The sequence below is a fragment of the Bombus impatiens genome, unplaced genomic scaffold (assembly GCF_000188095.3).
Source record: "Bombus impatiens unplaced genomic scaffold, BIMP_2.2 scf_0060, whole genome shotgun sequence".
NCBI classification, from domain to species: Eukaryota; Metazoa; Arthropoda; class Insecta; order Hymenoptera; family Apidae; genus Bombus; species Bombus impatiens.
In genome coordinates this window covers 831,902-845,023 of record NT_176479.1, presented here as the reverse complement: position 1 = coordinate 845,023, position 13,122 = coordinate 831,902, and the positions used below count along the sequence as shown (strand labels likewise).

At 29.4% G+C, this 13,122-nt stretch overlaps 5 protein-coding genes across 5 annotated transcripts; 3 read left to right on the top strand and 2 right to left on the bottom strand.

The window, feature by feature from the left end:
* The first annotated feature begins 639 nt into the window (after nucleotides 1-639).
* LOC100740206 lies at nucleotides 640-1,266 on the top strand. Its single transcript, XM_024372313.2, has 2 exons — nucleotides 640-1,038; nucleotides 1,109-1,266. Exons 1-2 carry the CDS (start codon nucleotides 674-676, stop codon nucleotides 1,230-1,232), a joined length of 489 nt encoding a protein of 162 aa, XP_024228081.2. The 5' UTR covers nucleotides 640-673; the 3' UTR covers nucleotides 1,233-1,266.
* A 40-nt stretch (nucleotides 1,267-1,306) lies between these two features.
* On the bottom strand, nucleotides 1,307-4,956 carry LOC100745358 (transmembrane protein 201 homolog). Its single transcript, XM_003485468.4, has 6 exons — nucleotides 4,493-4,956; nucleotides 4,310-4,427; nucleotides 3,659-4,015; nucleotides 3,298-3,576; nucleotides 2,910-3,208; nucleotides 1,307-2,834 (listed from the first exon to the last, which is right to left on the bottom strand). Exons 1-6 carry the CDS (start codon nucleotides 4,582-4,584, stop codon nucleotides 2,024-2,026), a joined length of 1,956 nt encoding a protein of 651 aa, XP_003485516.1. The 5' UTR covers nucleotides 4,585-4,956; the 3' UTR covers nucleotides 1,307-2,023.
* A 434-nt stretch (nucleotides 4,957-5,390) lies between these two features.
* On the top strand, nucleotides 5,391-7,815 carry LOC100745238 (26S proteasome regulatory subunit 8). Its single transcript, XM_012393818.2, has 6 exons — nucleotides 5,391-5,609; nucleotides 5,682-5,826; nucleotides 5,912-6,322; nucleotides 6,415-6,641; nucleotides 7,175-7,450; nucleotides 7,529-7,815. The coding sequence occupies exons 1-6, from the start codon at nucleotides 5,592-5,594 to the stop codon at nucleotides 7,667-7,669; spliced, it is 1,218 nt and encodes a 405-aa protein (XP_012249241.1). The 5' UTR covers nucleotides 5,391-5,591; the 3' UTR covers nucleotides 7,670-7,815.
* A 238-nt stretch (nucleotides 7,816-8,053) lies between these two features.
* LOC100745038 (pre-rRNA 2'-O-ribose RNA methyltransferase FTSJ3) lies at nucleotides 8,054-11,447 on the top strand. Its single transcript, XM_003485465.4, has 6 exons — nucleotides 8,054-8,274; nucleotides 8,453-8,916; nucleotides 8,990-9,926; nucleotides 10,008-10,457; nucleotides 10,539-10,923; nucleotides 11,001-11,447. Exons 1-6 carry the CDS (start codon nucleotides 8,205-8,207, stop codon nucleotides 11,251-11,253), a joined length of 2,559 nt encoding a protein of 852 aa, XP_003485513.1. The 5' UTR covers nucleotides 8,054-8,204; the 3' UTR covers nucleotides 11,254-11,447.
* Nucleotides 11,335-12,874, bottom strand: LOC112214046. Its single transcript, XM_033324701.1, has 3 exons — nucleotides 12,684-12,874; nucleotides 11,709-12,007; nucleotides 11,335-11,479 (listed from the first exon to the last, which is right to left on the bottom strand). The coding sequence occupies exons 2-3, from the start codon at nucleotides 11,993-11,995 to the stop codon at nucleotides 11,359-11,361; spliced, it is 408 nt and encodes a 135-aa protein (XP_033180592.1). The 5' UTR covers nucleotides 11,996-12,007; nucleotides 12,684-12,874; the 3' UTR covers nucleotides 11,335-11,358.
* Between the last annotated feature and the right edge of the window lie 248 nt (nucleotides 12,875-13,122).

Below are 13,122 nucleotides of genomic sequence, written 5' to 3'. Positions count from 1 at the left end.
AAATTATGAATATCCAAATTTCCTTATTGATTTTATAAAACTCATATGAATATATATTAATTTACTCTTTAGTCCAAACGATAATGAACTGCTTCATTCAACTAGACTTCATTATTTTATTTATTTTCTTATGGTATTTCTTCAAAGATAAATATCATGAATGGTCTGAATATTATGGACTGGAATGTGGAACAACAATGTTTAGACAACACATTGTCATTGACAGATGTACGAAAAAAATTATTTCCTACAAAGAGTAAACTTGATCGTGCACCAGTATTAAGTGAAAATAAATATACACCAAAAACATTGGTAGGTAATTGGTTTGAGCGCAGAGCCAGTGACATAAGCCAACCTGATGATTGGAGAACATTATATGAGATAGATTATAAGCCTCATGTTAATAAAACTTGGGAAATAAACCAAATTGCAAAGTGGGAAAATAAGCTTATTCAGGAGGTATATGAATATATATATATATATATATATATATATATATATATATAAAATATAATCTAAAGTAAATTATAAAAAACAAATGATACATGATGTAATTTTTAAGTGACTTAATTTTTACAATAATATTTTGAAATACAATTTCATTGTAAGGGTTTACCTCAAGAACAATTTTTTGATCATAAAAAGGAATATTGTAGTAATATGACAACAACTTATGATTTGTGTTATAATATTTTACCAAAAAGTTTTAAAGGACCAAAAATTAGATCTTACAATGCAAGGTATATATCATTTTGTGTTAGTTATAAGTATCTCAGTTAATTATAATTATCTCAGTGCTTTAATGTTATATTCATGTTCTATAAAATTTATATTTTGTACTTGGAGACAGAGGAAATGGGTCCCTGAACAGGATCTGATGAAAAGTTTTGGTACATTAACTCAATTTGGCTTAAGAGAAGCATTAAAAGACGAATTGTACAAGAATTCACAAGAAGGAATAGCCAAATGTCAATGGTGGTCTACTTATAGGGAAGAAATTGGGGAGTTAAAGCTATTAAATATTGAACAAGATACTCAGTAAGTTATTATTTAATTTATATTAAACCTATCAAAGATATATCTTGATTTATATTTATTTTCATTGAAGATTTCACAGACGAAAAGTGAATTTTAATGTGCCAGATCTTAGACATTTCGAGCGTAAATTATCAGGTTCTGAACAGTGTTTACACCCATTGAAAGTTAAAAATTCAGTGTCACATGCAAATTGAGAATATGATAATATAAAATATATTTGTCCATTAATTAATTTGTTACAAATTTTAACAAAAATGTAATATCTCGGTTGAAGATATTACAATATTTATTTTATTAAGTTACTTTAACATCACATCTTAACACAATAAACATCATATATATTCTTACAAATACACAGAACACTTTAAATTTCATTACTTATATATATATACATAACTTTTTGTGTGTTCAAAACAGCTTTTTTTCGTATTCACAAATATAATAGTAAAGTTAAAAAAAAATCAAATATTATCGATACAAAGTGAACGCAATTTCACATTATTTCATTAATTCTTAAATTTGTTGAGTTACATATATATCTTACTAGTGAACACACACGGAGAACATTTTTTTATCACAAGATTGACAGTTTAGAACGGTAATAATTAATTTTCCGTCAAACCAGTATTCTATTTTCCACTATTATGCGTTCAACTTAACATTATTGTTCAAATTTGATACTTTATAAACTGCGTATAAAAAAAATAATATTTATTTACAATTATTTATGTGAAATAAAAAAGTGAGTGATAACAATAGAAAACTTTATACTGGCAGTACATCGCTTATTTATAAATAGGTTGAAATATTATTGATTACTATCCATTAAAATAGAAATTTTAAAAAATACTATTTTTTAAAATAGTAATCAATTGCTTGAAAAATAGTGATTAACTTATTTTGTAACTAATAACTAAAATACATATAAATGTATGTGGCAAATATAAATTTAGGAAGATCGTAAAAAATGTATGATATACCCTATCTAACGTAACAAAGTAGTACATAATACTATTATGTTTAATACAAGTGAACCACATAAAAGAACTGGTAACCAAACGGGATTTGTTACAATAGTGGCGTGACTAGGAAACGGCTGCATTTCAGAGGGACTTTTAATATCATTCATATCCATGTTTTGTCTTTGTGAACATTGATCTATAAAAGTTGAATTATTTCTTTTGTTACTTTGAGATAATGATGTTTGTGGTGTACAAAGATTGGTTGATGCAAGTTTCATTGTTTGGTTATTAATTGATTGATTTCTTGATTCCGACAATGGAAATTGAGGACTATATTGAGAAAAAGACCCAACAGGACTATTAGTTTGCCTTAGTGTATGACAAGATTGTGTCGCATCTGACATAACTGAACATTGATCAAACTCATGTATGGATGGTTCTCTAGATGGACCAAAATTAGAACCCACAGAACAAAAACCAGAACTTTGACTGGATGATCTGGACAATGATGGTGTATCTATACTTTCCTGCCAATAACCACCAGCTATCCAGGATGTTTGCATAACTGATTTTAGTTTTGGTGGTGATAAAATATTTTTTTTACCAGCCTTCTTAAAAAGCTCGGAACTTTTTGTGCTATACACCTTCGTTTCAAAAATCTTAGGCATTTTAGTTGAATATTTTGGTTTATCTTCGCCCAGTGATAATATGCTTAATGTCCTCAAACTGTCATTCAATGAGTAATTGCTCTCTATCATACTCTTTTTATATACAGGTGGAGAATTGAATACTGCATTATTATTGTTAATAGACATTGGTGATGCCGCATTTGTGCTATAACATAAAAAATTATTTTATTTTTTGTTATATATAAAATTAGTAAAAAATTAAAACATTAAAATTGCTTACAATAAACTTTGGGAAATTGTAGATTTATAATTTATTGAATTTTCCGCATAAGGAGACATATAATCTTTCATTGTATTTGGTGTTAAGCAATTGCTGGCAGTTTTGTTTATATTATTAGCAGTTTTAACATTGACATCAAGATTGTGCTTATTATTTGAAGTTGCTGTACATGAATCAAATAATACTGTATTTTTTGGAGAAGATTCAATTTTTTTAAATGACATATTTTTATTTACTGTACTTTTATATGACTTAGGCATGACATTTATAAAGCCTATGATTGAAATAAATAATATCATCTAAAACAAAAATAATTAATGTTGATTAATTTAATGTACTAAAATTTAATTATTAATGCAGTATATTTTATTTTAATTTATTAGCTTACCATATGATACTGAGTTATATATTCCAGAACAAACCACGAATTCTGAAAATCTGTTGTAATTAATTTAATGTCTTTAAAGGGTAAGAGTATAATCATACAAATCCATAAAAACATAAGTAATATATCAGAACTTTGTTTTTTTGTAGAAGGTATCCAACAGGCACAAAATTGAAAAAATAATCCTCCAATTGGGAAGAATATGAATTCCATGTTATACACTACCATAGATCCTAATATAGTTGAAATTATTCTGCATATTAGTTCGAAATATTTTGAATTCTGCAAAGAATGAAACAATTACAGTGAGAAATGCCATGCAAACCTTATTATTTGTTGTAATATACTTTATTACAATACTTACATTAGCAATTATACAAAATGGTTTTTGTTTAAATAACAACATTTTATATTGTGCAAGCCATAATGCTTGCTTATATAATACATTATTTACTGTACTTTTACATTTTGCACACAATGGATATTGTTGTTCTAAGCTATCTTTAAACTTTTTCATTTCATATTCGTAATTTCTTTCATTTTTTGGTACATAATCAGATAATTTTGATATTTTTAAACTTTCATTCATGTTACATTGTTTGCAGAGACCATTATTTGCACCTTGATTGGTTGTTGTACCCTGGTTGATTGTACAGTATCTTTTCATTTCATGTGAAGATGTCTTGTATTGTTCTGGTATAGTATATGCATAATCACCATTCTAGAATTTGACATGGAAGAAAATATAGGAATAATATTCCAAAACATATATGGAATTGTAAAAGATATCACATAGATAGCCTGTTTCTTATGTTAAGATATTCCAATAGCTTTAAAAATATTTAATAAATCAATTAATTCAACCTGGCGAAATAATCAAAATACATTATATATAAAATTTCATTGATTTAAAATTTGTAGATATGTATGATCATATGTATGATCTTCAACACCATAAATTTATATATTTTGAATAATATGGTTCACTGAATATTAGTTGAATAAATTGACTTACCTTAGAAAAGCCATTATATTGTTCACAATATGGACACATCCACCAATCTAGTTGTTGCCGCCAAATCTTTATATCTTTGTTGCAAAACCAGCAGTTTACTTTTATGGGCCATCTTAATCTAACATATAAAAAAATATGATATAACCATGACTGTAATTAGAGGGAAACAGAATAAATACTTACTTAAGTTTTTGGAAGACGGTGATGACTGTGACAACTATTAATAAAGTGATGATAAATATTGACATAAAATTGAATAATAAGTCAAATTCCATGTTTTATGTGAAGAACATATAAAAACTGAGAGCAAAGTTCATCTCCCGCCGACCGGTTAGAGTATCTTCACCTTAACCTATGCAGTCACGTGGCGTACTAAATTTTCACGTTCTACCTTATACGTTGTATATTTTGTCCTTGTCATAAAAAACACTTTCCGTCATGCGCGCTAAATTTTTTATAAAATTATAAATTAAGTAAATTGTAGCATAGTAGTATATACATTTTCCGCGTCGCCGCCTATTTTACTCCATAAATTTTTAAGCGTGTATCAAAGTATCAACTATACACCATTACCATTCAATCCTACCAACCTTATGTGGAGAAACATAAAATAAGTATAATTTTGAAGAAGTAAAATACAAGGCATTAAATAATAAATTTAAAGCAATATCCAATTATTTCTCGATTACTTCAGTAATATTACTCTAGAAAATTATTTGTAAGTTTGATAAATAAATAAGAAACTAAATTGACACTACAATAAAATATAAAAAATAATTATTTTACATTAGCTAAAACTAAAAAGAAGGAAAATGTATATATGAAAATTAAAATAATTATAATTTTATGAAATCATAGTCGTAAAGGATAATTTACAATGAGCGAATGTAATCGATTTATTTTATTAAATGTTTAAGAATTTGTTTTAATAAATGATATATAAGGAATTTAATTTATTAATTTAATTTAAAAATCTGTTTAAACAATCTAATTTTTTTTACTAAAGATGGTTTATAAACAATGTACAGGAAAAGTATCAATCGATATGAAACTGATTCTCGATAATCTTACAGCTACAGCAAGTAATCGATTCGTAAGTTGATATTGAGTATCCGTACGTGGTACTACGTGATCCGTACAGTGGGTATCGATGACAAGCAATTCTTGTAATATTACAAAGAAGTGTCAAGTTCTAAACTTTCTTTCTTGCTTATTTTTATAAGTAAATGGCCATATAAGAACAATTATAATTAGTAATTGATTATAAATAGTGAGTGCAACAATGACGCTCACAAATAAGGTAATTGATCGAATCTAAGCAACATGCATAATTTTACAATTATTATAGCTAGTTTTTATCCTTATATTTTAGATGGAAATAGATGAGAAACTTATTAAGGGAGAAGGTTTTAAACCGTATTACATTACTAAAATTGAAGAACTTCAATTAATCGTAGCTGAAAAAAGTCAAAATTTAAGGAGGTTACAAGCACAACGTAACGAGCTCAATGCCAAAGGTATATCAATTATGTTTTCATCTTTTTAACTAACTTTTATTTGTGTTTGATGCATTTTGCGATAAAAATTGGTGTTTTTTTGTAGTACGTATGTTACGTGAAGAATTGCAGCTTCTCCAAGAACAAGGATCATATGTTGGAGAAGTTGTTAAACCAATGGACAAGAAGAAAGTTTTGGTTAAAGTACATCCTGAAGGGAAGTTTGTAGTAGATATAGATAAAAATATTGATATTAATGATGTAACTCCAAATTCAAGAGTTGCGTTACGCAATGAAAGTTATACATTGCATAAAATTTTACCAAACAAAGTTGACCCACTTGTTTCTCTTATGATGGTGGAAAAAGTACCAGACTCTACATATGAGATGGTAGGAGGTTTAGATAAACAAATTAAAGAAATCAAAGAAGTTATTGAATTGCCTGTTAAACATCCTGAATTATTTGATGCTCTTGGGATTGCTCAACCTAAAGGTGTACTCTTGTATGGACCACCAGGTAAATAATAAAGAAGCTAATTTTTAAAATCTATCTTCTTCCTTTTAATTAAACTTAATTATATTGTTGATAAATTTGCAATTTACTTTTAGGTACAGGCAAAACATTATTAGCAAGAGCAGTTGCTCATCATACTGAATGTACTTTTATTCGTGTATCTGGTTCTGAATTGGTACAAAAGTTTATTGGTGAAGGTTCACGAATGGTTCGTGAATTGTTTGTAATGGCAAGAGAACATGCACCATCTATAATATTCATGGATGAAATAGATTCAATTGGAAGTTCTCGTATTGAATCTGGTTCTGGAGGAGATAGTGAAGTAAGTTTTACACATTTGTTTTATCGACCAGTCGTGGTGTCGATGTTGTCACTAAGGAAAACTCGGTGTTGGTGTGTTTTTTGTACGAAGAAAGCGGATTCATGATGCCCATTGGGTATAACCAATGTTAATGAATGAGAATAGATGGAGGAAGCCTCCTACTAACGTGGCTCGTAGTTGACATTGTACATGGCAAAAGCCCGCTTTTACTGTTAGGTAAATAGCCGCTTTCTCCGTAATTTGTAAGAGCGCACAAAAAATCTAAGGATTGTTCTAAGGACCATCCATAAACCAAAAACACTTACAAGATTAGAAATTCCTTCAAGTTAATAAGATTACGATTGAAACGAATAAGTTAAAAAGCTTAAGTTGGTGGGTCCTTAGATTTATTGAGGATCTGAATAACGGTACGTGGGCCTTTGACGGCCAGACAACGAGGGATGGCGTACAGATTATCTCACGCAACGTAATAGCATTAGATCTGAAAATTTTAGCTTAATAATGAATGTTTTTTATCAACTTCTGATACTTAGGTTCAACGAACCATGCTTGAATTGCTCAATCAATTAGATGGTTTTGAAGCAACAAAAAATATAAAAGTCATTATGGCTACAAATAGAATTGATATATTGGATCCAGCGTTATTAAGACCGGGACGTATAGATCGTAAAATTGAATTTCCACCTCCAAATGAAGAAGCGCGACTTGATATTTTAAAAATTCATTCGAGAAAAATGAATTTAACACGTGGTATAAATTTAAGGAAAATTGCCGAACTCATGCCTGGTGCGTCAGGTGCAGAAGTGAAGGTAATTAATATAACGTTTTGCAGTATGCTAAGATATATTTTTATTGTTAAAATTATCTATTTATTTATTTGTTTTCAGGGTGTATGCACAGAAGCTGGTATGTATGCTCTCAGAGAACGTCGTGTTCATGTTACTCAAGAAGATTTTGAAATGGCTGTAGCAAAAGTTATGCAGAAAGATTCAGAAAAAAATATGTCCATCAAGAAATTATGGAAGTAATTAGTTTTATTCTGCAATTCTTTCTTTCTATACCATTTCGCACTTTTTGTAAAACCATCTGTAAATTCTATATAACTTTGATTAAAATGTATACAAAACAAAGATTATAGTTGTAAGAAAAAATTCATTAAATTCATTATTATATAGATTAGTGGTGTTTATACTAATATACAGGTGATTCCCTTTCTCAATTTTAAACAACTTGGTGTTTTTCTTGAAAATATACTATTTTCTATAGTCTATCTAACGAGGTGGGCAATAAACAAACGTATTACAATCTTCGTTTACGTTTATTGTGTGACAACGACTATACCTAAATCGCGTCATTTCCGTTCTCATCTTGTTGAACAGACTATAGAGATTTATTTCTTTTTGTGTATCCCTACTCCTAAATTTTTCGTTTGTGGTGGCATGTAGCGCTGTAGAACGACGTGTTGCATTACATGTCCATTTCAATCCGTTTGTACGTAAATAAGTTACGAGCTTTCAATTAAAATAATTTTCCTATAAAAAGTACAGTTTATTGCAATTCAAAATGGGTGGTAAAAGAAGAAAAATTGGAAAGCAGAGGAAGGATAAATTTTACCAATTAGCAAAAGAAACTGGTAAGAATTTAAAAATATTCTTTTATAAATGAAATAAAGGTTTAAAAAATTAAACTGTTTCCTTATCCAATAAATGATTTAATGTGAAATATTTAATGTTGCATGTGATTTACTTTTAAAGTTTTATTTCATTATATATTATTTACAAGTAGCTCTTTTAATAGGTTATGTTTTATAGGTTATAGGTCACGTGCTGCTTTTAAATTAATTCAGATGAATCGAAAATTTGAGTTTTTGCAAAAATCCCGAGTATGCATAGATTTGTGTGCAGCTCCTGGAGGGTGGATGCAAATCGCTCGACAAAATATGCCAGTATCTTCTGTAATAATAGGTGTAGACTTGTTTCCCATAAAGCCCATTCCAGGATGTATTAGTTTAGTTGAAGATATAACAACAGACAAATGCCGTGTATCAATATCACGTGAATTGAAAACTTGGAAAGCTGACGTTGTACTTCATGATGGAGCACCAAATGTTGGTAAAAACTGGCTCCATGATGCATATCAACAAATTGTCTTAACTCTAGCTGCTCTTAAAATGGCAACATATTTCTTACGACCTGGTGGTTGGTTTATAACTAAAGTTTTTCGTTCAAAAGATTATAATGCACTAGTTTGGGTGTTAAAGCAATTATTCAGGAAGGTATATATAACATTTTTATCATAGAAATATAATTTTCAATATATTAATATTGAATTTCTGTGTTTTAATTAAGGTACATGCAACTAAACCACAAGCATCACGTGCAGAATCTGCTGAAATTTTTGTTGTTTGTCAGTATTATATTGCGCCAGATAAATTAGATCCTAAATTTTTAGATCCAAAATATGTTTTCTCAGAATTAGAAATTGAGCCCACAAATAAATTAAATGTATATAATCCTGCGAAAAAGAAAGATAAAGTGGAGGGTTACCCAGAAAATGATTATACTTTATATCATAAGCTATCTGTTAAAGATTTTATAGCACATGAAAATGCTGTGGAAGCATTGCAGAATGCTTCTGAAATTGTTTTTGATGATGAAACAATAGCAAATCATGAGAAGACCACCAAAGAAATTAAGGAATGTTGTAAGGATATTAAAGTATTAGGAAAAAAGGATTTACGAAGTTTAATTAATTGGTGGAAGGCAGTAAAGGAATCTTTAAAAGAAAAAGAACCAGATGAAAATGTACAAAATTTGCCTGATGAGGCAACAAAAGCACCACCTATGAGTCAAGAAGAACTGGAAGATTTGGAAGATGAACAAATTAGAAAACAAATAGAAGAACTTAGAGAAGAAGAAGCTAGAGAGCTTAAACGGAAAAAGAAGAAAGCTAACAAAGAAAGGCAAAAATTAAATGAACGATTGAAACTAAAAATGATTCATAAAGGAAATGAAGGTCCTGTATTAGAAGGAGATGATATGTTTAGTTTAAAAGACATTAAAACACATCAACAGTTAGCAAATATAATGGATCAAGATCCTGATCTAGTAGCACAAAGTGATGTAGATTCAGATGCAGAACAAAGAAAACCAAAAAAGGTTAGATATAATAAGGATGAAGGACATTTAGATAGCTCAAATTTATACTATAAAACAGAAGATAGTGAACCAGAGGATTCAAGCGATGCTTCAGATGATGATTCAGACAGCAATAAGTCAGGCTTAGGTATTTATTGTTGTATTTATTGTTATAATTTCTTTTTATATTTATAAAAGCTTGTAATATTTTTACACAAATGAATTTTAGGTTTAAATGAATCTGACGACGACGATACAAAGAAAGTTTCTAAAAAGAGAAAAAATATTGATGAAGATCCAGAGAATCCTTTATTAACTGATTTAGATCATAGAGACAAGAAAACTAAAAGAATTCACAAAGCAGAATTATGGTTTGAGAAGGATATATTTAAAAACTTAGAAGTTGAAAAGGATGAAGATTTTGAATTGGATAAAATGGTCGAGGAATATAAAAAGAAAGGGGGTCGTATAATAGGACAAGACAGTTCCATAGATAGTGATAAAGAAAGTAAAGTAAAAAAATCTAAGAATATACAAAAAAAGAAACAAGGAGATGGCGAGAACAATAACGACTATAATAGTGATGATACAGACTCTGATTATGATGTTGACAAAATGGTTTCAACTACAAAATCTAAAAAAGATAAAATTAGCGGCAAAGATAATCCTCAGGCGACTAGTAAGTATATTACATGAATATAGAAGAATAGCTTTATGTAGTAAATATAGAACATAATGTAATTATATGTATAATATATAGATGCAAAATCAAAGAAAAGGAAACGTTTATCAGAAGAAGATTTAGCATTAGGATCACTATTAATTCAAAGTAAAAAAACTCGAAGGGATTTAGTAGATTCAGCCTGGAATAGATATGCATTTAACGATGAAAAATTACCAGATTGGTTTGTACAAGATGAAGAAAAACACATGAAGAATGTGATGCCGGTACCTAAGGAACTTGTTGATGAATATAAAAAACGTGTTGAGGACTTAAATGTTAGACCAATCAAAAAAGTAATAGAAGCAAAGTCAAGAAAGAAGCGAAGAGCGTTACGTAAATTAGAAAAAGCAAAGAAAAAAGTGGAAACAATAATGGATAACACTGACATTAGCGATAGAGAGAAAGCGAAACAAGTTCAAGCGTAAGTGCAAGTTTTTGATGATAATACTAATTCAGTTTGTATTTCTGTATTATATATGGTTATGATTCTTTTTGTAGATTATATAAGAAAGCCCATAAAGAGCCGAAGAAGAATGTTACTTACGTAGTGATGAAAAAACATATGGCACAGAAGAAAGCGGCAAGACCACCAGGTGTTAAAGGACGTTATAAATTAGTTGATCCGAGAATGAAGAAAGATTTACGTGCGGCGAAAGCAAAAGAAAAAACTAAGGGACGCGGAAAGAAGAATAGTGGTGGTAAACCACTTCGAGGGAAGTTTAAAGCTCAGAAGAGAAAAAAGACAAAATAATTTATTTTATGTAGAATACAAAATGATTGTATAAATTTGTAATCTCTACTTCTTTATAATCCTAAACTTTTAACAACAGTATGACAAAACACCGAAAAACAGATATTACTTTGCAATATTTTTGTAACAGTGTAAATAATGCATTTTGTACATAAATACATATTGTGTATATAGTTTACACAACCATTTTTGTACATATATTGTATATTTATATTTATTGACACATCTGCAAAGTTAAGTAAATAATTAAGGTTCGTAAATTGCGAAAAAATTTTATAAATAAATTTATCGATATTTAGGAAATACATTAAGAATTCTTTCCAAAAGAATAAAAGAAAAAGAAGATAATATAAATGCAGACGTTTTTTCTGAGATGAAGGTAAAATGATGCTTGATATGATTCATAAAGTGTTGCAGCGCGAGGCTAAATGATATAGATAAATTTCACTACTCACCTGTCCAGCTGCGTAAAGCCTCCCACTATGATCAACATGGTATTACATTTCCCCTTCTCTATACTTCCACTGCTAACGGCACCCTTCCTGGGTGTATTCCGTGCATCGAACATTCTGATGCAATCGTGGCTGCGTAGCGTCGGGACGCTGCGGTCGATGTCAAGGACAAGGCCGATGGCATTTAGAAAGATCGTTTTACGTTGACGTTGTTGCAATGAAAGTGGCGTCGATGAGACTTTTTTTGGCTCGCTGCCAAAAATCGCATCATCGCCTTCCGGCTTCATCATTGGTGTTAGTTTCTAGAAATATACATACATGTACACATGCAGTATGATTTACTACTACGATTGTTCTCTATTTTTTCTCTATTTTCTATGTTGTTGATATTGTTAGAAAGTGTTTTTATTATTTAAGAATTTGTGTTAATTGCCAGAAAATTGAGGAAATATTAACGATGATGTAACTACGCAGAGGCGACCCGTTGCAACGGTCGATGTCAAGGCCGAGCTTAGTAACACATAAATTTCATAATACGATGAAATGCAGTATCTTTGGTACATAGCGAATACATTGGAAGTAAATAGATTGTAATTACATGTTTCTAGGTTTCTGTAAAAGGTTTTCCATATATGATCTTATTACACCTGTTGAAAGATATAATCTTTAAAGTATTTCAAAATATTATTGGTAACAAAATCCGATTTTCATTTCTACGAATATTTTAAGAGATAGAAAAACCATTAAATATTATGTACTTATAAAGGTTAATCGTTTATATTAAAACGTTTATCATGGGAATGTATTTTCTTTTTCGAAGAAATTGTGATATGGGGTTTTTATTAAAACACGTTTATGATCTACGATATTAGAGCAGAGGTACGTTTAATATGAATTGCAATTGTGATAGCTTATATTCGTTACTTCCTCGAAGACAATTTTAGAAAATCGTAATCAATTTAATTTTAAAGGACGCACCGATATATCTCGGGCGTGGTAATATCCACTTGTTCTAATTTGCCTTGCGCGAGCCAAGTTTGCATTCGGCGCCAAACACTTGTAGGCACTGTAACGATGTTCGTAAGTCTTAAAGATGTACTGGCGCCAACGTTGATGACTTTTAGAAGAAGAGCTGTTTCTAACTTTCGATTTTTAAGTTATCAGTAAGTATGTCTTTATCGTGGAATATATATATACGTTTTACTTCGTATATTATCAAATGTATATTATCAAAAGTCTTATTCCAATTGCTAAATTGTTGTAACTCTTCGTTGCATCTCCATGTTAATAGAGGTTAAGTAAAAATTCATTTATGTATAAGAAGAATTGTTCACGTACATATATTATGAAACAATATTCTAATTACGGTTAGGTTATCGACTTTTTTAATTGAATCATCTGATAACATTGAATGTAT